This window comes from Artemia franciscana, chromosome 2 (genome assembly GCF_032884065.1).
Source record: "Artemia franciscana chromosome 2, ASM3288406v1, whole genome shotgun sequence".
NCBI lineage: Eukaryota > Metazoa > Arthropoda > Branchiopoda > Anostraca > Artemiidae > Artemia > Artemia franciscana.
In genome coordinates, this window is record NC_088864.1 from 36,711,834 (window position 1) to 36,737,427 (window position 25,594).

Sequence of the window (25,594 nt, forward strand, 5' to 3'; positions counted from 1 at the left end):
GCTATTTTAAAATAAAAAATGGATTTTTAACTGAGAACTTTTATTGTAAGTGTTTTATTGTTTTTTATTTTTCCTTTGCTGAAGACGGCCCTTAGATATAGGGCCGAAATATTCAAATAGGTTTTGTTGGTTCACTGTCTTGGGAAAAAGAGTCCTCATTATTCTCTCTTTTGTTGTTGAATCAAAGAAACATTATCGAACAAAATAAAATGGCATGGAAAATCAAAAATTTGTTTTTTTTCTCACCATATGCACCCGGACTAGGAGGAAACTTAAAAGAATTTTACAGAGTATTGGTTTAAAGGTAGCTTAAAAGAGTAGTAATGCTTTGGGCAGTTTTCAAAATTCTGGGAAGGATCTAACTTCGCTGGGGCATCAATTTGGGGCTATCTGAACCCATGTGCTTGCTAAGCGTATATGTGAGACTTACTGATCAGAATTTGGAAGTGAGATTGCTACACCATCAAGACTCTATTTCGTCGGCTTTGAAGCAAAATTCTAAACTTAAAGATTTCACTTCAGCCCTTTTGAAACATAATTTGACTTTCCAGACCATTTTATTGTGTTTGATAATGTCTCTTTGATTTCCAGGGACCGGGTTCGAAGGTGGACTTTTCGCGAAACAACAAAAATTAAGGAAATCTTATTCATGAACATGGCTTTGATCTCTATTTATGATAATTTATTAAAGTAAGAGAAAAGTAAAGTACAATTCATACAATTCGATTAACATCTGTCCAAGTGTTAGTTCAATTCATGCTAGCAAACTGGATCCAGGAAGGTCAAAGAGACTCGCTTCCGTTTTTGCTTTGGAAAGAATGGGATTATTAAAAAATATGTAGTTATTTTATTTTATATATAAACTATTGTTTTTAATTGTTTTAGTTTAGTATTATTACTGAAGATGGTCACTTCATATGCGACTGAAATATCTATTATTTTTTTGTGAAACTTATCACTGTCTATTAAAAGGATTTTATCACTATTTGAACTTTTATTTACCGTGATGAACATTTGGAAAATGAATATCTTAGTTTTCTCTGTCATTTGTTTCTTGTCCATTGCTTCTTGCTTCAGATATAATAATAGGATGGGTTTTTATATATATTTCGCATTGCACCCCCCTTCCTCCTCCGAGTTGAGTCTTCCAATTTTCAGTAAGTTTTTTGGGAGATTTCTATTTCCAGCAAAAGTGTCTTGACTCCAAGATTATTTTAACAAATGGCTTTCGAATCATTGTTGCTATGCCTAGACATTCGGCTTGCATAAATGGGAGCTAGTCCAACGCCATTATTGGCTGCTAAGAAATGCCCATAGGCAGGGAAGGGCCACTCCTCCATGAATTATGAAATTACAGCCGTGGTATAGAAACCAATCTGAGCTGTGAAAAAGAAGTTCTCTTTCATGGCAATTGTGGCCAGCCTAGCGCAGTGTATCAGCCCGATGACTCCTTCTGCCACACATTAACACTCCTAAGGGTTTTTCCTTTTCCAACGACTTTATAAACAACTTTATAAAACTAAAAATTATCATTGTTTTTCTTTTGAACAGTGGAAACGTGCCAATTCATTGTTAGACTGCGATGTTCTATGACAATTCTCGGCCTGTGACACTCAATGGCAGACACACGGCACCCTCTGGCAAGCATTATCATACAAATGGCATTTTAAGGGCATTTTCATGCAAAAACATTCGCTTACAGTAGAATCGATCGTTTAAACTTAATAGAAAATCGCCTATAGCTTTTTTTATGATAACTCCTGGCAATTGAGGCCAGCTTAGCACAATGTACCTACCCAATAACACCCTCTGGCGCTAATTATTACACCTAAGGGTTTTCCAGCATTCCCCCACAAAAATAACTTTGGCATCCACCATCACCATTTCTAGATGACATCCCTATGATACATTAAATCAATCTTAAGGCATTTTTCTCGAGATACACCCATGTAATTTCACGCTACCCTGGCAATATGTGCCTACCAGGTGCCTTCCCCGTGATACATATCATCGTTCCTATAGATTTTCTTATGCGGCTGTCTCTTGGTAATCTATGGCTGCTCATCGACAATAGCTAGTTTATTGTACGTTTTCAAGCATTATCATTTGTACATTGGAAGGATAAACACTCACATCTTATTTTTAAAGGTTAAGATGAAATATTTCAAGAAAGTATGCACACATGATAAATTTATCGCAACATTGACTTAAATACTTAATCTAGGAAACAAACATTAATAGGGATCTTATTGGAAATGTATGCGTGCGTTGTCATGAAATTGAAGTGTAAAATTCCTTTGGAATACGGAAAAATTCATTATGGTGATGGTGGATATGCGAGAGAAACATTTCTAGAGATGATAGCATGCAAAGTGAATGCAAGTCTATAACTTTTAGCTGATGACCAAGGCCAACTTATTGCTACTGTTGCTGGTAACATATTACCTGTTTGTAGATCCTATAACACATCTTTCTAGCATTAGTATTCAAAAGAAGACAAGAAGAAGACAGGCCTACTACAGAACAAACATCATAATGCATGTTTTATCCAGGTGCTAAAACTGCAATGTTTTTAAGAATAATTTCGTAATAGATGGCTAAACTACAAGTAAAATAAAAAGGCCATTGACAAACAATATCACCAGGAAATATTAAGATGAATTGATGAATATCAAAGCATCGGCAAACATTACTAGTACCATCATGGGCTTACCAGCTGATACAATCCTTGAGCCCAATAATATCAGCGATGAAAGGTATGGCGAAGCTGTTAAAAGTTTTGTGACCCTAAAATCGAATTTGATGATATCTCAAGAGAAAAAATAATGATCTATTTTACGACATCTAACAACTCCAACGTATCAAATGTTTATTCCAACGTTAGAGACGCAAGAAAGGAAAACGTCAGAGACATAGTTACTATTACCGGTTTCATAGGGGGTCTACTAGAGTCTGAGATAGGTTATCAGGTTTCTTTTTTAACAAAGTCAGAGAGTGATGACCGGGATTTTTCCACATTACACACACGCACACACATATTCATACACACGCACACACACACACACACATAATTTTAAAACAAAAATATTCTTTGAAAAATCCATATTTTAGGGGGTCAAAGAGATGGATACCAGATCATAGCCGGGATTTAACACAACTCGCCGTCATAAAAGCAATTTTGTTTGCAATCCTATATGAACTATTTAAAATCTGCAGGTAAATCCTCTGATCAGATGAATAGCCTTTACACAGGAGGGAATAGAGGAGATTGCATAAAAGTTCAAAAAGTGAAGAGACGAAAAATACCGTTTTCACCTGCCGTGTTTACAAAGGATTTTTATTTCTTATTTTTTTAAGGTAATTTTTTACGATTGGCCTTAGTATATAGCAATCTAAACTTAAAATTAAATAAACAAAACAAGTTTTTTCAATTGAGTGTAAGGAACAACAATAAAACTTAAAACAAGCATAAATTATCACGTATATGAAGGGGCAGGGGAGGGATGCTCTTCCTTAACACCTCGCTCTTTACGCTGATCTTTGAATTATATCCCAATTCTTTCAGAATGACTCCTGAAACACTATGTTCGTTTGACTGGAACAAAAAGAAGATTTTTTTTTTAAAGTACTAAAGAACTTTAGCGTAAAGAGCGAGGTGTTGAGGAAGAGCAACAGTTCGTTGCGATGAGCTATTTGATTTGTATGGCCGTCTAGTATTACAATAGAATTTCATTACCGATTTACTATCTCAAAGATTAACGTCCAAGAGACTTATAATTTATTTATTTATCAACTATCTTCCATAAGGTGTAGTGCTAAAGGTATCCTTGAATCTACATGTTTCGGTTCATCAAGTACCTTCCTCTTCCTTGGTGCTGGACCCCATTCTTCAGACGGTCGTTTCAATTTCAAAATTCTTTGCCAGAAAGAACCTTCTGAATGGTAAATTTTTAACGCGGCAATACCAGGTATGAAGATTACTGGCAACACAGAAATCACCCATCCTATGCCATTGATGTAAGGTGGAAAGATTACACCACCATATGAGGAGGGCTTGAAGTCAATGATGCAGAATATTAAGAGACACTAAAAAAAGAAAATAATAAGACAAAAGACACTTTTAGCACTCTTTATTCTCTCCGTTCCTTCCTATAAATCTCGTTCTCTCTCTTTTTCTACTTTTCTCTTTCTCTCACATATTATTTGCACTTGCACATATAATAAAAAAAAACACTTCTTATTGTAAGTTCTCTGTATATTTCAAACGCTACTAAAGCAAGTTTTGCTTGACCATATTAATATTTCTTTTCCTTTATCTTCCGATTAAGTAAAAAAAAAAAAAAGACCTTTTTCAACTGAAAGTAAGGAGTAGTATTAAAACTTAAAACGAGCAGAAATTATTGCGTATATGAGGGGATTGCCCCTTCTCAGTACCTTACTCTTTACGCTAAAGTTTACTTTTGGCTCCAGTTTCTTAAAAATAGCTATTAGAATAATGAGCTTTTTTAAAAGTAAAAAAAAACTTTAGCGCAAAGAGCGAGGTATTGGTGAGGGGGGGACAATCCCTTCATGTACGTAATAAATGTTGTTCGCTTTCAATTTTAATGTTGCTCCTTACTTTCATTTAAAAAAACTTGTTTTTTCTTTTAATTTCTGATCGTATTTTAAATAATGTCGGGAAATCCAGCTCCCCTTCCATGGAACATTTCCTTCCCCCACGAAACATTCCTCCATGGAAGTATCCTCTTGATCGTCTAGGATCAGTGGTTTGATATATTTACAAAAAAAAAACTTTAGCATACAGAGCGAGGTATTTAGGAGGAGATAAATACTTCGCTCTTTATGCTAAAAAATTTTTAAATAATTTCAACTATTTATTCTACGGCCTTTCTGATTCAGGGGTCATTCTTAAAGAATTGGGATAAAACGTAATGTAAGTTACGTAAGTTATGTACGTTTGTTACGTAAGTTAATTCTTAAGTTACGTTTTTTTTTTACTAATAAAAACGTTCGTTAAAAATTAAAAGATCTAGTTGCCTTTTTGAGTAACCGAAAAATTGGAGGGCAACTAGACCTCCTTCCTCACCCCTTATTTCTCAAAATCGTCTGATCAAAACTAAGAGAAAGCCATTTAGCCAAAAAAAGAATTAATATGCAAATTTCATTTTAGTAATTTATGTACGGAGAGCCAAAATCAGACATGCATTAATTCAAAAACTTTCAGAAATTAAATAAAAAAAACAAGTTTTTTTAAATGAAAGTAAGGAGCGACATTAAAACTTAAAACGAACAGAAATTACTCCGTATATGAAAGGGGCTTTTCCTCCTCGACACCCCGCTCCTTGCGCTAAAGTTTGATTCTTTCTCGCAACTCTACTTTTTAAAACAATAAAAAACTTTAGCGTAAGGAGCGGGGTGTCGAGGAGGAAAAGCCCCTTTCATATACGGAGTAATTTCTGTTCGTTTTAAGTTTTAATGTCGCTCCTTACTTTCATTTAAAAAAACTTGTTTTTTTTATTTAATCACTTACTTGAAGTACTTTTACTTGAAGTAAAATTTTCCATTACTTGTACTTGTACGTAAGTAAAAACTCTAGGGTGTACTTATTACTTGATACTTAAGTAAGATTACGAAATACTTATACTTAGATACTTTTAATGTACTTGTTTTTCAAATAGTTTACCTTTGACACGAAAATTTTGTGTGTGTGCTTTGGCAATGTACAAGAAAACATCACCTTTAGAGCAAACTCAGATATAGCTTTTGTGTGTTTGTGCTTTGGCGATCTACAAGAAAACATCACCCTTTATATTTAGAGTAAACTCACATATAGCTCCATGCCCTATTTTGGATAGGAAATAAGGTATTTGTTTTTGACGAAAAAAAATTATAGTATGATTAACACTTGGTTTAATTTTTTGTTTAAAAGTTATATAACAAAGAAAATTGAAATTATTTTACAGTTCACTGTCGACAGTGAGCTAAAATCCCTTGTTTTGTGCTAAATGTTGCATACTGTAGTCCATTTGGGCTTATATTTCTGACATTAGTGCTTAGGTTTTGTCATCTCGTCAAAAGAACCAGATTTCTATCATTTCATCATCTTCAGGACCATATTATTGGTAAAACTACTGATGCTATAAATCTTTGCCCATCTAAATGTTGTCTGCAATAAACAAGTCTAGGAATTCTAGCTGGATTCAATGCAGTGGTATTTTGTCAAATTCGTTCCAGCAAATTCAGGTATTCAGACGAATCTGACTTCAGATTTGTCACTCCATTCATAAGTTACAGGCCCTACTAAATTAAAGGAAAACTCCACTTTCTTAAGACTTGAAACCCTCTCCCCCTCGCCCTATTTGAGATAGGGTTTGTGATACCAGAGCTTGATATGAGCCCTGATCTTAGGCATCTTTGGTCTAGTTTTCATTCGGATCCGTTACTCCATTTGCAAGTTATACTAAATTAAACAGAAAACTTAAATTTTTCAGGAATTAAAGCCTACTCCCCCTTATTAAATTTGAGCTAGGGTCTTTATCTCAAAACTTGATATGTGTCAGGGTCTTAGGCCTCTTTGGTTCGATTTTCATTCAGATCCATCACTCCAGTCGCAAGTTACTCCAGTAAACTTTTTTTTAGCAGGTAAAGCCCTCTCCCCCCTGTTTTATTTGAGCTAGGGTCTTCATCTTTCAACTTGATGTGTCTCATGATCCTTGGCACCAAATCTGGCCATCAAAATTTCCATCCAAATCCATCCAGCGTTTCTCCCCCTATACGTGATTACACAGACGGACTGACAGACAGACAGACGGACGGACGGATTTTGCAACGTCTTAGGTAGCCATGTTGGCTAATTGGATCCAAAAAAAGGAAAACAATGGCATATCATCATCCAGGTATTATCACCTATTTGGATATTGGAAAATATCCATCAAGATAGGTTTTTTAGGTCTGTCTGTCTGTCCGCCCGTCTGTGCAATCGAGTATAGCGGGAGAACCGCCAGTCAGATTTGTATTGAAATTGAACTACTTGGATTAAAATTGAGCTTAATTAGGGCGATGGGGCTTTAAGTGTTAAAAAAATCGAGTTTTTCATTTAATTCATTGTAACTTGCATATGGAGATGAATTTCGATGAAAATTGAATAAAGATGCCTAAGAGTATGATATGCATTGAGTTCTGGGATGGAGACCCAAGCTTAATTAAAAGTTGAGTTTTTCATTTAATTTAGTGTAGCTTGCGAGAGATTGATGGATCTCAGTGAAGATTGAACCAAAGGTGCCTAAGACCGTGACAGGCATCAAGTTTTGAGATGAAAACCCCAGCTCAAATATAACGAGGGGGAGTGGGTTTTAAGTGCTGAAAAAAGTCAAGCTTTTGGTTTAATTTAGTATAACTTGCGAATGGAGCAACGGATCCAAATGAAAGCTAGACCAAAGATGACTAGGATCAGGGCTCATATCGACCTCTGATATCGCAAGCAATATCTAAAATAGGGCGAGGGGGAGGGGGTTTCAAGTTTTAAGAAAGCCGAGTTTTTCTTCAGTTTAGTAGGGCCTATAACTACTTCCACCCATGGCTTGCCCAAAGCCAAAATAAGTCACCCTGAAGCCAACCTTTAACCAAATATTCCATCCCCAGAGAAAAATTACTTTGTATGGCACTTGGTATTTACCAAGTGACATACAGTGATCGCAAATTCTGTAGGTCTGTTGGTCTGTCAGTCCCGGTCTTGCTAGTTTAGGCACTTCCAGATAAGCTAGGACGATGAAATTTGGCAGGCGTATCAGGGACCAGACCAGATTAAATTTGAAATAGTTGTTTCCCCGATTCGACCATCTGGGGGGGGGGAGTGGGAGGACGGTTAATTTGGAAAAATTAGATAGGATCTTAATTAAATTTGATATTTAGAATGATATCATGTCTTAGAGCTCTTACTTTAAATTCCGGCCGGATCAGGTGACACTGGAGGGGAAAACCTAAAATCTTGGAAAATGCATAGAGTGGAAAGATCGGGATGGAACTTAGTGGGAAAAATAAGCACAAGTCCTAGATACGTGATTCACATAAACAGAACGAATTCACTCTCTTTTGGGGAGTTGGGGGGAGGGTTAATTCTGAAAAATTAGAAAAAATTAGGTATTTTTAACTTACGAAGGAGTGATCGGACATTAAATTTGATTGGATGAAATTTCATATTAGAAGGACCTCGTAACTCAGATCTCATGTTTTAAATCTCAGCCGGATCCAGTGTCATTGGGGGGATTTGGGGGGGGCCGGAAATCTTGGAAAACACTTAGAGTGGAGTGGTCAGGATGAAACCTGGTGGGAAGAATAGGCACAAGTTCTAGATACGTGATCGACATAACCGAAATGGATTCGCTCTCTTTGGGGGAGTTGGAGGGGGTGTTAATTCGGAAAAATTAAAAAAATTGAGGTATTTTTAACTTAAGAGCAGGTGACTGTTCGCAAGGTATTTTTGAATTTGATATTAAGAAGGAACTCACGTCTCAGATCTCTTATTTTAAACCCCGACCAGTTTTGGTGACATTGGGGGAGAGTTGGAGGGGGAAACCGGAAATCTTGGAAAACGGTTAGAGTGGAGAGATCGGGATGAAACTTGATTGGTAGAATAAGCAAATGTCGTAGATATGTGGTTGACGAAACCGGACTGGATCCACTCTCTTCGGGGTAGTTAGGGAGCTCCAGTGCTTTGGCGAGTTCGGTACTTCTGGACGTGCTAGGACAATGAAAATCGGTAGGCGTGTCAGGGACCTGCACAAACTGACTTGATCAAGTTGATCTCCCCGATTCAACCATCTGGGGGGAGGGAACGCCGAAGGGAGAGGAAAAATTAGAAAAATGAGGTATTTTTAACTTGCGAGTGGGTGATCGGATCATAATGAATTTTGATATTTAAAAGGACCTTGTGTCTCAGAGCTCTTATTTTAAATGCCAACCAGCATTAAGCCTCTGATTTTTCATTTTTCTTTTAAATTAATCTATTGATTCTTATAATTTTGCTAAAGCTCATGCCATATGAGCTCTTGGCTCTTCCGACCTAGTCACAAGTGCCATATGAGCTCTTAGCTTTTGTGTCATTCCTTTTTTCTCAGAAGATTTTCGACTTAGTCTCATGGTTTTTGCCACTTCATGGTGTGAAAACTGCTGCTAGAAATAGATAGGTTGCAATTTCTGCCGTATTGTCTTCTAGTATATTTAAATGTGTGCTTGCATCGTGCCTGCGTCCCCTTAAAATTTCTGTTTCTTACGGTAATATTGGTTTGTCTTCTGTTGCATATGCAGACGACGTTCTACTTGCTGCCCGGACTCGCCGTTGATTGCTTGCCAATTTTACTATATTAACCAATGAACTATCTAAGACTGGAGTGTCAGTTAATGCGTCTAAATGCGAGTTTATTTGTTTTAATAGCCCTTATGCGGTCGCTCCATTCGTTGCTGGGACTGTAATTCTGCCATGTTCTTCTTTAGTTAGTTGGCTTGGTCTGTGTTTCGGTCCCACACTTTCCACTACCTTTTCATCCCTTGTGAATCAAGCCGTGAAAAACCTACGCGTTGCTTACGGAAAAATATCCCCAAACAAAAGCCGTTACAACCGCAACGGTTTGTGCATGATTTATAACGCTTTTTGCGCCCCTGTGCTTTTGATTTTATCTGGTATGGCTCATCCGTTTCGTAAGAAAAATCCCCATACTCTACGTGCGGCTTATTTCAGATATTTTAAATTCCTCCTCCGGCTTCCTAGATGACACCAAAACAGAAAAATAATTGTTCGATTTGGTTTAATAGATATGCCTTCTTGGATTCGGTCTTCCAGTGATGATTTATGTAAAAAGACTATCTACTTTATTGACGTTTACGACCCTCTGCATCCTTTTTTCCATATTGATAGTGGTTAATTAGCCAATGTTGTCTTTTGTTAGTTTAAATTTTTTTCTTGCTGTTTGTCGTTTTAGTTTTTGTTTATTTATAATACTCCGTACTTTGTGTTTTTTTTATACTTTTACGGATAACAAAGTTCATTCATTGATTCATTCTGCAGTTTGACCAGCCGTATGGAATACGTCTGAATCAGCGGGCTTGCTGCAGGCCCGTGATTTTATGATACGTTTGTAGGGAGTTTTACCGACCATCTGAATTGGCTACACAGCATGTGGCTTGCTTGAGTGAAAACCAGCCAAAGGATATAGATGTCGTACATTTTCATAGCGTGTCTGAAATTTAACTTGAAAACTTGAGGCAGTTTTCTTGTAAAGGTGCCGAGGGCGAGATATGTCATCAATTGATTTTTGATTATTGAGCTTTGATTTCTCTTATTAAAAAAGTCTGCAACTGACTCACTTGGCTCCTTACTTTTAAATTTGAGTTTTTTTTTGTTGCTAAGGTTTTTACTTATTCAATCAGAGAATGAACTACTTTATTACCTTTTATCTGTTTTAAAGCCAATCCAAAGTTTATTTTTCCATTTTAAATGTTTTTTCCACCATTCTGGCATGTTTCAGAATAACCCTGTATTTTTTCAAACGTGCCAAATTTGACTGAACAATAATCATCAGAAATTCAACTCTATATGCACTGTATTAATCTTGTCATGTGATCTATGTGATCCAATCTGAAGTTTTTTGACTGCACTTAATTGTTTTGATAGTCTTTTTCTTTCAAGCCGTTGTGTTGAAAATTGGTTCAGATTATTTTTTGGACTTCGTTGGGTGTCTACCAGCCAAACAAGGGAAAAAATATTGTCAATATTTTTTTTTATCATTCCCACATGTTTCAGAATAACCGTGTATTTTTTCAAACGTGCCAGATTTGACTGAACACTAATCACCAGAAGTTCAACTCTACGTGCACTGTGTTAATCCTGTCATGTGATCTATCTGATCCAATCAGGAGTTTTTTGACTGCACTTAATTGTTTTGAAAGTCTTTTGTTTTCAAGCCGTTGTGTTGAAAATCGGTTCAGACTATTTTTTGGGCTTCGTTGGGTGTGTACCAGCCAAACAATGGAAATATTTTTTCCATCATTCCCACATGTTTCAGAATAACCCTGTATTTTTTCAAACGTGCCAGATTTGATTGAACACTAATCGCCAGAAGTTCAGTACGTGCACTGTATTAATCCTGTCATGTGATATGTCTGATCCAATCAAGAGTTATTTGACTGCACTTAATTGTTTTGATAGTGTTTTCCTTTCAAGCCGTTGTGTTGAGAATTGGTTAAGATTATTTTCTTGGACTTCATTGGGTATGTACCAGCCGAACAAGGGAAACGGTTAAAAACGATAAAACGGAAATTCTGGCTCTTGATTAAGATTTCCAAGAGAGGAATGACAGGGGACATTTTATAGGCAAGGGAAGAGGCTAAGAAGCCTTCAGAATGGCTTTAAAAAAAGGTAGAATGAGCTTTATATGAGAAATATATATATATATATATATATATATATATATATATATATATATATATATATATATATATATATATATATATATATATATATATCAAGTAGTACTTGAAGTAATACTTAAGTACAATTTTGGCAAGTACTTGATATTTGATACTTAAGTAAGAATTTGGAAAGTACTTATTACTTGATATTTAAGTAAAAAAAACAATGAGTACTTAATACTTGATACTTAAGTAAAAATTTGGAGTACATGTTGCAGCACTGATCAGGATCGAAGGCTACGAGGTGCAGCATAACCAGGAGAAAAAAATTAGGGGGCTGAGACCCTTTTTTAATTTTTTTTATGCGGAAGTTGAAATTTCCGTAGTAAGATAATCCAAGAAATATTCATTAGTACCGGTGTGGTATAACTTAAGGACCTACAGTCTTATATGATTTAAATATTTAGAAATACAGTATTTTCAACATAATTTTCTTTGTAATTTCAAATTTATTTTCACTTTGGAAGTTTTTCCCTTATCATCTTTGGTTAGTACAAATTATTTCTAAAACATCTAAATTTTCTACCATTTTTTTTTTCAAGTAGAATATTTAACTTATTAAGAATTAGAAAAATAATTAAGACCGACAAACTCTGTTTCTCCATGTTCGTCCAAAACTATAAAATTATTCGCCAATCAAAATACTCTACAGCTTACGGGGATTGCTCTGGTGATTGCAAATGCCTCTGTGGATTTGTCTGTTCAAAGCGCAAGCAAATACTTACGATTATCACAATAGGAGTAACAAATTTCCACATGAAGAACCAAAGTCCGTAAGTCGTGGGATACTTCGACAGCATAAATCTAATATCGTTTAAGAATCTGTCAGCACCGTATACCCAACTGAGTACCATGATCTCGCAGAATCCTAAAAAATCAAAGGTTAGAAGACAAGTCATTTATATTTGGTCTAGAATAAGTATTTATTGGCTATGGCTCATCTTCTGAAGCAACAAAGAGTGTATGACTAGAACAGTTTTGCTAAATATTTTGTCAGGTGATAAAAAGGGTAGAAACTCCACATTAGGTTGGCGTGAGTTTACCAAAATGGCATATAATTGCTAGGGATGTCTTGGAAGTAACGACACGGAAAGTCTCCAATCTTGGTCGGATAGAGTAAAGGCTTACCAATGGTCTGGCCTTGGCCGACTTAAGGCTTGGACGAGTTCGCAGTAGCAGAAGCTCAGCATAACTACTTTTCCAAATAAACTAGTATATATGGCATTTATTGTCTTTTTTAAAACATGATTTCCTCTCTAATGACTGTTCAGAAAGTGTGATGTCATTGAATAATATAGTCCATGTCAAACTAAGTATGTTTTCTTCAACCCTTCATCGGCAAGATCATCTCTAGCACCCTGAGAGCAGAACTATTCGTTATAACGCTCTTTTCATTGTTTGAGTCCACAAGAGCAGCGTTACAAAATACTTAGCTCATAATCATAGGACATCAGAAATATTTGAGTAAAACTTCCGTAAAGTATTGAAGAGTGAAGAACAAGATAAAATAATATCAAACACATCATCAGCAACATAATGTTTGCTTAGTAAATAGTAATGAACCGTCCGTAAAATATTTTGCTTTGCTTTCTCCCTGGAGTCCAGGAATTGTTTTCTTCACATAGGATATCGGGAGGGGGTTTTTCTGTCGTAAACCGGAATTTCTAGTGGCTTTTCATTTCACGAAAACCAATCGGACGACAGCCTGATACCCTTCAGTGCTCAAAATTCCCCCGACACCTCCAAATCCTCCCATGATACGAGAATCATAAAATTTTTAGATAGCAATTCACCGAGAATGATTAGAACATCTAACAAAATGTGGCTCTAGGGTCAGCGAGGGCACCTCTCCCAGAGAGTATGGGTCCGTAATTACGATATTGATGATTTTTCCCATGTATGATATGCAGTACAATAACACTACCTAAGCAAAAGCGATTTGGTTTCCAATGTACAATTTTTTAAGTTGAACTAACTGAAACTTCTTTCAATTGAAATTAAGTTAATACAATTGGTATTAAGTTGAAACTTCCAGAGGATGTTCAACTAAATCAAAGGACACAAGATGCATCCAGGTTGCTAAACGGGATATCTGCAATATCTTAAGAGTCACTAAGGATATTAACTTGAACATTTCATGGAATACAGGAGGATGTTGAACTGCATCAAAAGAGACTTATATACATTCAGGTAGCCGAAAGGACGTATCTTTAATATCTCAGAAACTGAGAAGGTTGTCAACTTGAAAATTTCAGGGAACGTTTAGGGAACGTTGAAATTGACCAAAAGATACTTTGTATATTTGTTTATTAGAAAATTGCGTCTGCAATATCACAGGAACAGTGACAGCACTTCTACTAGACAAGCTAGGCGACAGCCTAGGGCGGTAGCCTGGTGAGGGCGGCAAAAATGGAAAAAGTAAAAAATTGATTTCAGAATGAAACTTTATGAATATTAGTTTCATTTAAGTTTTACAGGTTAACTTACTGATTCATTATGTATGAGAGACGTAATTGACAGACGACACTCGACAGTGGTTGGGCGCTGAGGAAGGTGAAGGGACACGTGTCGGTACTGTGCTGTGTACAGGGGTTGAGGAATAGGGGGGGGGGCGGCGGCCACTGCTACGTACTCTCAGAATAGCCACGTGACCTTGAATGAAAGTTTCATGTCTCTACATTAATCGGCGTTGTCGCCATCCCTGCTCTGCTCATAACGACTGTTGTGTTGTGACAAGTGATCAGATCAGCAAGATTTGGTGTTACACTGTTACACTGTGACTGTGTAGTGTGTTGTCTGTAAAATTCCAATCATTACTTATCTGAGTTAGATTAATTAATCAGTTAACACACTCTTTTTCCCCTATTTAAAAGTTTAACCTCATACACCCTTGTGTCGGATGTGTCCTACAATATACGACGTTGAAAAACTGTATACAACAAAGTACATACAACTTGATATAGGTAAGTGAAGTAGGTAATAAAAGAATAAGTTTACTTCTTGTCCTCTTTCAATTTACAGGGAACATAATTTATGGGTTTTTGTATTATTATTGTACGTAACAGTTAAATTCTTACCAGATCTCTGGCCTCACAGTGTTTTTCTGTAAAAAATTAGCTGATACATATTCTGTATTATGCTTGATCTGATACAAATTTATTTTTCACAAATATAAAACCATCATCAAAATAAGTACTTAGTACTATTTCAGATGTCAAAATGTGAAGTATAAAACAATGTTCTTGCAACTTTTTTTCTTTCACACTCAAAAATACATTTTGAAAATTGTAAGCATATTTTTAAATTTCAACAATGTGAACTAAACTTCTACATATAATGTCTTAAATTGATCGTTCGTTATAGTTATTGTTCGTTATAGAAAGGAAAATACTATCTGGCTTCCAATACCAGAAATGGAAAGCTGAGAAGGACAAGTTTATTTCAGAACAGGGTAATTTTTAAAGAATTTGTACCACGAACAAATCAAATGACAAAACACAGCAAATCAAGAGTTAGCGGGACTGGGACACTCGTTAGAATCAGATTATCTATTTGAAAATATTAGTAATAATTATTGTTAAGAAGAATATCAGTGAAATTCAACAGGGAAAGGAAATGATGAAAGTATAGGTACTAAAGAAGAGTTGAATGTGTCTGTGCTAGAAAATCAAGAATCAAAACCAGGTCTTGATTTTAATGACCCAGCTACTTAGCCTGACAGGTGCGATGACACTCTTCGGGTATCTCTTGTTCAACATGGTTCTCATCAGGAAAAAAATATTGATTTTCTACACGATATCAGTCGTAGGAGGTTTTCAAAGAATCATTTTTCAAAAGGCAACTAGCCAATGGTAAATCTGTGTGTGGTACATAATTGTACTATACTCAAAATTTAATGATTTCGTTTTCTCCTTTTGCTGCAAACTGTTCTTTAAATCAGCTTAACCTAGCCAACCAATGATTGAAAAAATATAGCTAATATTTTGATCAATCATAAAAAAGAGCGAAGTGACAACTTGCTTTCATGAATGGAAGGAACTTGAGCCACGATTAAATTAAAAATAAAACTCAAGATGATGAAAATTTGCGGCAGATGAAACAAGAAGAAAAATATTGTAAGAGTGTCTTGGAAGAAATAATTGCTATTGTGCAAGTTTTAGGAGCTCAAAATCTGACACTTCGAGGTAAACATGAGAAACTCTTCGCAGCCGGAAATGAAAACTTTTGAAATTTCTGGAATACTTGGAGCTATTTAACCCCTTGATGAATGAACATCTTTGCAAAGTTCAAGACAATGAGACAGAGGTACATTACTTGAGCAAAGACATTTAGAATGAAATTACCAAACTGTTAGCAAGCGCTGTGCAGGCTAAAATTATTTGTTTAGTCCATGCTGCGAAGTATCACTGTGTAACTCTTGATTGCACTCCAGACGTCAGCCATAGAGCACACACGGCTGTGATTCTAAGATTTGTGGCTATCACGAAAACTACAAATGAAATTCGAGAGCATTTCTTAGGTTTCATACCCTTGACTGAGACAACTGATACTAGTTTAACTGAAGCAATTGTTGAAAAGTTGAAAGAACGATAATTTTGCATCGACAATTTACGCGGTATAACGGAAGTAATATGAAAGGCAAACACTCTGGAGTACAAAAAAGAATCAACGAGTTTAACCCGAGAGCGTTTTATGTGCCTTGTAGATCACATTCATTTAATCTTGTTGTTAGTGATGTAGCGCGCTGTTGCTCGGAGGCTACAAAGTTCTTTGCTTTGGTTTATGAGATTTATATTTATTTTTCTGTTTCAACACAACGTTGGAATATGGTTGCACTGGCCCTGAACAGTAGCGACTAAGGGCATCACGCTGAAATTTTCAGATAATGTTGAGGTGTTGTTAAACTGAATCAAAAGACAGTATGCGCATCCAGATAGTCAACATGAGCAGCTATGAGAACCCCGGTACGACAAATGGTATCATATTAGAACTTTCATCGCAAAAATCAATTGTAATTATATCTCTTAAGAATAGTTTTTTTTTAATCACAAATAAAGATAAGCCAGAGTACAAGAGTTTGATTACACTATTTATAGGTCGTTTTCTTACCTACGATTAAAGAAGAAAATGTTGCAGCATGATTGTCAACCAGTTGAAGTATATACATTCCATTTCGAGAGCACATACTCAATCCCATGAGGAACATGACACACGAAGTACCAAGAACAACCCATCTAAAATCACAGAGCAATTTTTACTGCAAAACCTAAAACATTGCTACCATTTTGAGAAAATCTGTAGTCCTGACAAAAGTTTATTTTTGCCTTTCTTTTCAGACTCTTTGCAGTACTTATCCATAATTATCTGCATTCTTTGTTCGAAAAATTAACTGACTTTGATGTAGGGGATACTACCAATATTTTAGCGGCACGACTAGAGTCTACGTTTATAAACTGCAATAGATTATGAAGAAATAACAAAATAGAAACTCTTAGGGAGTTTCCTGTTCCTGGGGGGGGGGGGGAATCACTGATACTCTCTAGTGGATCTTGGCTAGATGGTCCTAAGTCAGATCAGTAGCGGGACTAATTCATTAGACTATAGAACCGACAAAAATGTTCATTTTCTGGCAAACTAAACAATAAATTTTATCTTTTATTGAGGGAACATTGTCTTTCATTATTTTATACGAGAATTTAGCCTTAGGTCATACGAACTAATTATTAAAAGTCTTGTAACCAATTGTGATTGTAAAAAAGAGCAATTAATAAGAATTAAAGAGTATGGCCCTGTTGAATCTACCACATGCATTTTATCAGAGCCATGGAAAAATCGAAACAAAGCATAAAACAGAGTTAGAAAGGAAAGCAGTGATACACAAAAATACTTATAAGCCTACGTGTTTAAGAGTTTTCTCATGAAGAGCATGTTTTTACGAATATTTACGGTTTTAGAGTCAAAACATGTATTTCATGGTGTTGTTGTCACGCACTCACTACATATGTCTGACGTCATGCTTGGATTCAACCAACCACAAAGTAAGAAGCATTTTCCAGGAAATAAATTCATTTCCGAATTTTCTCTTTATTAACAAAGCTTATCATGCTAATTCTGAAACTTTATATCATGCTGTACTAATAAAAAATTATTTCAGTCAATAAAATATAATTATATAAAAACTTTGGCAAAAATATTTCTGACAACCGTCACAAAACCGTAGTTTTTCCAAGTCACTGACATTTATACGCTTTAATACACATAGTCGTTACTCCGAATAGGTATGCTCCACTATTTGAACTTTGCAATATTGTTCGCGCAATGATGCTAAATCACCTGTAAGCTTTTTAGTCTTTCAGTTTTGTATTTTGAAATAATTTAGGAAGTTATGCTAAATTATGGTTTTACGCTAAACAAAAGATGGATTTCAGTGACGTTTTCTTGCTGTAAAACGATTTTGATCATCTACTAAAGAAATCCGGATCTTAGATGTTTTTTTTTTCACTGACAAAGAATATCCTCCCTTTTTAAATTTTTATGTATCTATTATGGAAAGATGGTGTGATCTTACAGCCTATGTTCAAAAACTAGAATAAGTTGTGTATTTCAAAAGTAGTGAGGATAAGTACTTAAGATTTTTTGGGATAAACGGTTTTTGCTATAGATCAACTTCAACAAATTGATTAACCCAACTCTACATAAAACTTTTTCACAACTTCCTTGATTCCTACTTTGCTGCCGATGGCAACACTCGCAAACAGGGTTTCATGTTATCGCGACCATTATTAATTCAACAGTTCGAAGCCATCTAGTGGTCATTACTTTTCAGGGGTGCATCTCCTGCTCATCCTTCTGTATTTTCCACTAACTGTGAAAAATACGAGAAGACAGTCTTCAGACGCAACACCAGTCAATGATGTTGTTGACAACTTTATTCCCCCAAATATCAGCTTCTGAATCATGTTTTGTTTGACTAATTGTACACAAAATATGATGTAATAAAATCAGCTTATCAGACGTCCTTGGAACAAGACGACTTACACTTACTGCAGAGTTTGAGTTCAAGTGTCTAAAGTGACGCATGCACCAATAGGAGGGGGGGGGGCAAAAGGGCCTGTAGCCCGCCCCCGTCAAGAAAAAATACATTCTGCATTTGATGGCGCTAATAGTGGACGCATCGTATACTGAATACTGGTTTGCGGCATTTCACTACAACTAAGAAGTAAATAGCTGCATTCCTATTCCTAAGAAATGCATTAAAAAATAAATAAAACGTATTTCATATATTCCAAGCTCCACAAAGGAACATTTCTCACGAGCGCTTGCTTTGTTTGTTTCTGATGATGGGTGGGATGAAATCGGTTTTCCTCTTCCACAGCCAAGCGCAACTACCTGCGGCTAGAAGCAAGCCTCGTCCACTCGCCTTTTGAGGTCTGTGTCAGTGTTTGGCACATGTTCTTTGTTCACGTTAGTGTAAATTTATTAGCTATGAGTTTTGATTAGTAACAGAAGCTAGAAGTGCAAGTCTTTAGTGTCAGCTCTTACGTTTCACTATGAAACAGCTTTTGACGGACTATTTTGGCAAAAATGAGTGTTACCAGTGGCGCAAAGGTATGTTATATTTATTTTCACTTGACACGAACTTCATAGCTCGTCTTGTGTTGAGCAGAAAAGAGACTATGTTTTGCTTTCGTTTTGAAACTCAGCTCTTTCCATTCCTGTGCTGTGTACGACTAGTTTAATATTTATATTGATACCACAGATGTACTAGCATTTAGCCGGCGCGCCTTGCCGTGTCCAAATAATATGGGTCTTTATTAAGAAATTAGCAAACTGAATAATTTTGCAATGAACAAATTAATAATATAAATGAAAGTGACAATAATTTTACCTATTTATCTATCGAGGAGACTAATTACGGTACCTAAAAACTGAAATGAAAAATGATGTTAAAATAACAATGTAAAATAGTTTACACTATAACAAACATAAAGTACTATCTTGGTGGATGTGTTTATTGATATTAATTTGTTTAAATCGTTTTGGGTTAATCTCGACAATATAGAAAAAACAGCATATCACATTAGCACATTGAAAAAAAGCTCATACGGTGACCTCAGTTTATTACAGTCGGTGGAATAGTTAACAATTTATCAAAATACGAACCATTTGAACTGTACAGCAATTGAGCAATGACAGTTAACGGGTAAAATTAAAGTGAATAGTTATGTTGAAAGTAAATGTTGAATTCATTGTTATCTTAGGCACATTTACTTCATTTTTTTTGTAATCCAGTTATACTAAGAGAAAAAATTAAGTTGTAAGTTTTCCGTTTCTCACATTAACGGCGGTTAATATTTTTTTTTTTAGATTGGAAATACTGAACGGAAGAAATTGTCTAGTCCTGCTCTTTATTAACCAGGTACCTGAGCCTCAAACTCCACCAGAGAATGTCAATAAAGAATTCAGCAGTAAAATGGACATTTGTTTGTACAAAAATAAGTAGCTATAAGACACAAAGAAGTTACATTTTTTGGAAAACTTGTGTGCTCCATGTTCAAACTACAAGTTTCTAACGACGACTCTTGGAAAGCAGGAGAGTAAGTTTTTGTATTCCTGGTTGCAAAAGTATACGTGGTTGTCATATCCTGAGACAGAAAACTGGGCTTACTGAACTTTTTTGTACTCTTTTCTCCAACTGAAATGAGTATGTGATCATCCAAGAAAACAAGCCAGCTTGTCCAAGAAGGATTTCAAAATTGGAAAAAAGACTATTACAAATTTGAGTAATATTCTCATTTATATTACCACAAACATGCCACGATCGATTTCAACAGTTTGAAAACAGCAGTGGAAGGGAAGATGAATCCCACAGACAGATTTTTAGATGTAGGCATAGCCAATCAGATGAAAGAAAATGCGGAGAGGTTAAAATCCGTAATATAAACGGTATTTGTTTTGTGGACGACAGGGAATTGCTCTTTGAAACACAGAGACCGTGGAGACTTCAACTTAGACGCAATGCCAGATGATAATGAGGGGAATTTCAAAGCCCTATTGCAGATGCGAATTGAAGCAGGTGATGAAAAGTTAAGAGACCAATTCAAGTCATATGGTAAAAACGCCACTTATATTAGCTAGAACATCCGAAATCAAATCATTGATGCTTGTGACAAAGTAATAAAAAGTCACATAGTCAAAATGATAAACATGTTACTTTTTTTAGTTTGTTAGCTGATGAGATTACAGACGTGTCGACTCAATAACCGTTTTAACTGTCTGTGAGGTATGTCTCTTATAACACGAAGGATGGTTATAATATTAATGCAAAGTTTTTAAAACTTGTACCTCTTGAATCAACGACTGGTGAGGAACTTGGAGAAACACTGTTGAAAGGACTTGAAGAGTACAATTTTGAAATAAAAGATCTGAGAGGACAAGGCTATGATGACACAGTCAGTCATGAGCGGAAAGGTCAAAGGTGTCCAAGCTGTTGTGTAGAAACGTTGCCCAAAGGCAGCACATGTACATTGCGCGTCACACAGCCTCAAAGCTCAAGCAGCTATTCCCAGCCAAATAGGTTCAAAGGCACAATGCTGTCCTCGTCATAAAGAAGCTGTACGACCCATCTTATCAGTCATAGAAAAAGTCAAGTGTTGGGATGATAAGGACACATTTTCAGGAGCCGATATCCTTTTGACACCTATATGTCAGTCAGAGTTTATTGTAGCTCTGGTACCAGCTGAAAAGCAGCTAAGTTACACTTTGATATTGGGTCAAAAGCTATCGTCAAGTAACTTGGATCTCTGGGCAACTTTGAACTATACTGATTATGTATTTCAGAGTCTGAAGTTAAGAGAGAAAAAGTTGATGAATAGTTTCCAGTCTTGTTTCAAGACGCAAAAGAAAATGGCCAAATTGAATGAAACTACAATTAGAGTTCCAAGAATTGTTGGGAAGGAGACATACAGAAGCAATGTCTTAGCCGAAAGCACAGAACAATTTTATAGAATTAACGTCTTCATCCCCTGGATTGAAAGTTTCACTTCATGGATTGAAAAACGTCTCTTAAAGCACAAGAAAATTTTGAAAGCGTTTCACTGCTTGCTTCATATTTATCCCTTGAATAGTGAAGAAAGTAAAAAAAAATAAAAAAGATGTTAATGAATTTGACTGAAATTCATAAAGAAGATTATGAAAACCAACGTGCTGATGGCAGAAATGGAAGTTTGGCAAGCTTTTCGCCAAAGAAACAAGGCACACCAGTCAATGCCATTAATATTCTAAATATTTGAGATAAACAATCTTTCCAAATATCCATATCCTATACCTGTATCGACCAGCATAGCAGAGCGCTCCTTTTCCACTTTTTGGAAAATCAAGACATAGCTAAGAAACCCAATGTCTGAGAGTAAGATAAATGGCTTAGCAAATCTCAATATACACAGGGAATTTCCAGTTGACACAGACAGTGGATTATCCATACTGACGAAGAACCAAAGAAGACTCAATTTTGTTTTGTAGAACAGCTGATATAAAAAGATCTTCTCAAAATAAAACCTAACATCTTACTTAATCTGCTGGGTTTTATTATTCATTCCTATACTCCCTACTCAAAACTTGCATTCAAAGAGCTAAAATAAACTTAAATTAATGCATCAAAATACCAGTTTTCCTTTGGAATTTTAAAAAGCTTTCCGTTGGTGGAACCCAGGGACCCCCGTTGAGCCTTCATATTTATCTTCTGAGTTCGCCACTGCCTACAGTCTAACTTTTACCGGCACATTCTCTCTCCCTATGAAGACAACTTGGCAACTAAATACCATATTACACTAACAACCACCAGGCAACAGAAAACACACTCCAACAAAAGCAAGATACCGTAGTTAGTTTGAGCGGCATTTCATTTGTCATTCTAACCGTTTATTTTATTGTTTTTATCTTATTGTGGTGACTATGAATTTGTGCTTGCTACTTTTTATTTTTGTTTTTGCTAGTTTCATTATCCCCTTGTATTACTTAAGTTATCAATTTTTACATCCTAATGTTAGCTTAAAGCGGTTAATAATTCCGAAATGTATCGATATATCGACACACAATATTTTGAAATATCGAACTTTGCCCATCAGTAACTTCAAGATGTCTTAAAAATAACGGAAAAATTTTAAGTTAACAGAAAAAATGATCGTAAACCCCATAGACATGGCTCACTTATGATTACGTCCCCGAAACTTGTCTGGCCAAGAATCGACGATTGTTGTCACTACTGTCTCCAAGACGGTAAATTGGGTTCCGAGTCCAAGCGTGAGCAACATAACGAAGAACAAAATTGACCAAAAGGGTGCAAACGGTAGTCTAGACACAGCTTCGGGATAGGCAATGAACGCAAGACCTGCTCCTGAAAAAATAACAACGCATTACTTAATTAATAAGGCTCGTTGCTCACATGATGGTTGACGGCCAACCTATTTGATTATACTATTGTAAACTGAAGACTGAAAGGATCGATACAAGATACTAGGTTTTATAGGAGTGCTATTATTGACGTTTTTAAATAAAAAAAACAAGAGCTAAGAGCTCATATGGCACTTGTGACGAGGCGAGAAGAGCTAAGAGCCAAGAGATCATATGGTATGAGCTCTAACAAAATTCTATGGATCAATGGATTGATTTAAAAAGGAAAATAAGAGGCTTAATGCCGCTCAGGATTTGAAATAAGAGCTCTGAGTCACGATGTCCTTCTAAATATCAAAATTCATTAAGATCCGATCACCCACTCGTAAGTTATAAATACCTAATTTTTTCTAATTTTTCCTCTCAATTTGGCCCCCAGATGGTCGAATCTGGGAAAACGACTTTATCAAGTCAAATTGTGCAGCTTCCTGACACGCCTACCAATTTTCATCGTCCTAGCACGTCCAGAAGCACCAAACTCACCAAATCACTGAACCCCTCCCCCCAACTCCCCCAAAGAGAGCGAATCCCGTACGATTCTGTCAATCACGTATCAAGGACGTTTGTTTATTCTATCCACTAAGCTTCATCCCGATTCCTCCACTCCAAGTGTTTTTCCAAGATTTCCCCCTCCAACTCCCCCAAATGTCAAAAGATCTGGTCGGGATTTGAAATAAGAGCTCTGAGATATGAATTCCTTCTAAAAATCAAATTTAATTAAAATCCGATCATCTATTCGTAAGATAAAAATACCCCAATTTTCAGGTTTTCCAAGAATTCCGGTTTCGCCCTCCAACTCCCCCCAATGTCACAGGATCTGGTCGGAATTTAAAATTAGAACTTTAAAGCACAAGATCCTTCTAAATATCAAATTTCATTAAGATCTGGTCACCCTTTCGTAAGTTAAAAAAACCTCAATTTTCAAAATTACCCCCCCCCCCAAATTCCACCAAAGAGAGCAAATCCGGTCCAGTTATGTCAGTCACGCATCTTAGACAAGTTTCTATTCTTCCCATCCAGTTTCATCCTGATCTCACCGCTTAAAGTATTTTCTAAGATTTCCGGTCCCCCAACTGCCCCCCCCAATTGCGCTTGAACTGGTTGAGATTTAAAATAAGAGATCTGAGTTACGAGGTCCTTCTAAATATGAAGTATCATGAAGATCCGATCACTCCTTCGTAAGATAAAAATACGTCATTTTTTCTTATTTTTTAGAATTACCCCCCCCCCAAATAGAGCGGATCCGTTCCAATTATGTAAATCACGTATGTAAAACTTCTGCTTATTTTTCCCACCAAGTTTCATCCCGATCCCTCCACCCGTTCGTAAGTTAAAAATACGTCATTTTTTTCTAATTTTTCAGAATTAACCCCTCCCCCAACTACCCCAAAGAGGTCGGATCTGTTCCGGTTATGTCAATCATGTATCTAGGACTAGTGATTATTTCTCCCTCCAAGTTTCATCCCGATCCCTCCACTCTAAGTGTTTTCCAAGTTTTAGGTTTCCCCCTCCCAACTCCCCCCCCCCAATGTCACCAGATCCGGTCGGGTTTAAAATGAGAGCTCTGAGCCACGATATCCTTCTAAATCTCAAATTTCATTGAGATCCGATCACCGGTTCGTAAGTTAAAACTACCTCACTTTTTCAAATTTTTCAGAAATAACCCCCCCCCCCAACTACCCCAAAGAGAGCGGATCCGTTCCGTTTATGTCAATCATGTATCTAGGACTTGTGTTTATTTTCCCCACCAAGTTTCATCCCGATCCCTCCACTCTAAGTGTTTTCCAAGCTTTAGGTTTCCTCCTCCCAGCTCCCCCCCCCCCAATGTCACCAGATCCGGTCGGGGTTTAAAATTAGAGCTCTAAGATACGATATCCTTCTAAACATCAAATTTCATTGAGATCCGATCACCCGTTCGTAAGTTAAAAATACCTCATTTTTTCTAATTTTCAGAATTACCCCCCCCTCGCCCAACTACCCCAAAGAGAGCGGATCCATTCCGATTATGTCAATCATGTATCTGGGACTTGTGCTTATTTTTCCCATCAAGTTTCATCCCGATCCCTCCACTCTAAGTGTTTGCCAAGATTTTAGGTTCCCCCACTCCAACTCCCCCCAACGTCATCAGATCCGGTCGGGATTTAAAATAAGAGCTCTGAGACACAATATCATTCCAAACATCAAATTTCATTAAGATCCCATCACCCGCTCATAAGTTAAAAATACTTCTTTTTTCTATTTTTTCCGAATTAACCGGCCCCCCACTTCCCCCCAGATGGTCAAATCGGGAAAACGACTATTTCTAATTTAATATGGTCCGGTCCCTGATACGCTTGCCAAATTTCATCGTCCTAGCTTACCTGGAAGTGCCTAAAGTAGCAAAACCGGGACCGACAGACAGGCAGACCGACAGACCGACAGAATTTGCGATTGCTATATGTCACTTGGTTAATACCAAGTGCCATAACAAGTATTTTTTTAACTGAAAGCAAGGAGCGACATTAAAACGATCAAAAATTATTGGGTATATGGAAGGAGCAGTCCCCTCCTCAGCGCCCCACTCTTTACGCTAAGACCTGTCTCTTTCTCACAGCTCTACTTAAAAAACTTCATCGTAAAGAGCAGGGCATTAAGGAGGGGACAGCCCCTTTCATATACCGAATAATTTCTGCTCGTT

General features: G+C 36.5%; 1 protein-coding gene across 5 annotated transcripts in view; it reads right to left on the reverse strand.

Moving 5' to 3' along the window:
• Window positions 1-3,761: 3,761 nt before the first annotated feature.
• The window catches only part of LOC136041023 (sodium- and chloride-dependent glycine transporter 1-like), a 94,926-nt gene continuing 73,093 nt past the window's right edge, over window positions 3,762-25,594 (reverse strand). For all 5 annotated transcript variants that reach the window (XM_065725544.1, XM_065725560.1, XM_065725568.1 and 2 more), the window contains 4 exons: window positions 22,675-22,861; window positions 16,576-16,700; window positions 12,192-12,334; window positions 3,762-4,086 (listed from right to left, as the gene is read on the reverse strand). In XM_065725544.1, the coding sequence (XP_065581616.1) occupies window positions 3,790-4,086; window positions 12,192-12,334; window positions 16,576-16,700; window positions 22,675-22,861 (752 nt within the window). In that variant the 3' untranslated portion in view covers window positions 3,762-3,789. The remainder of the gene's footprint in view (window positions 4,087-12,191; window positions 12,335-16,575; window positions 16,701-22,674; window positions 22,862-25,594) is intronic.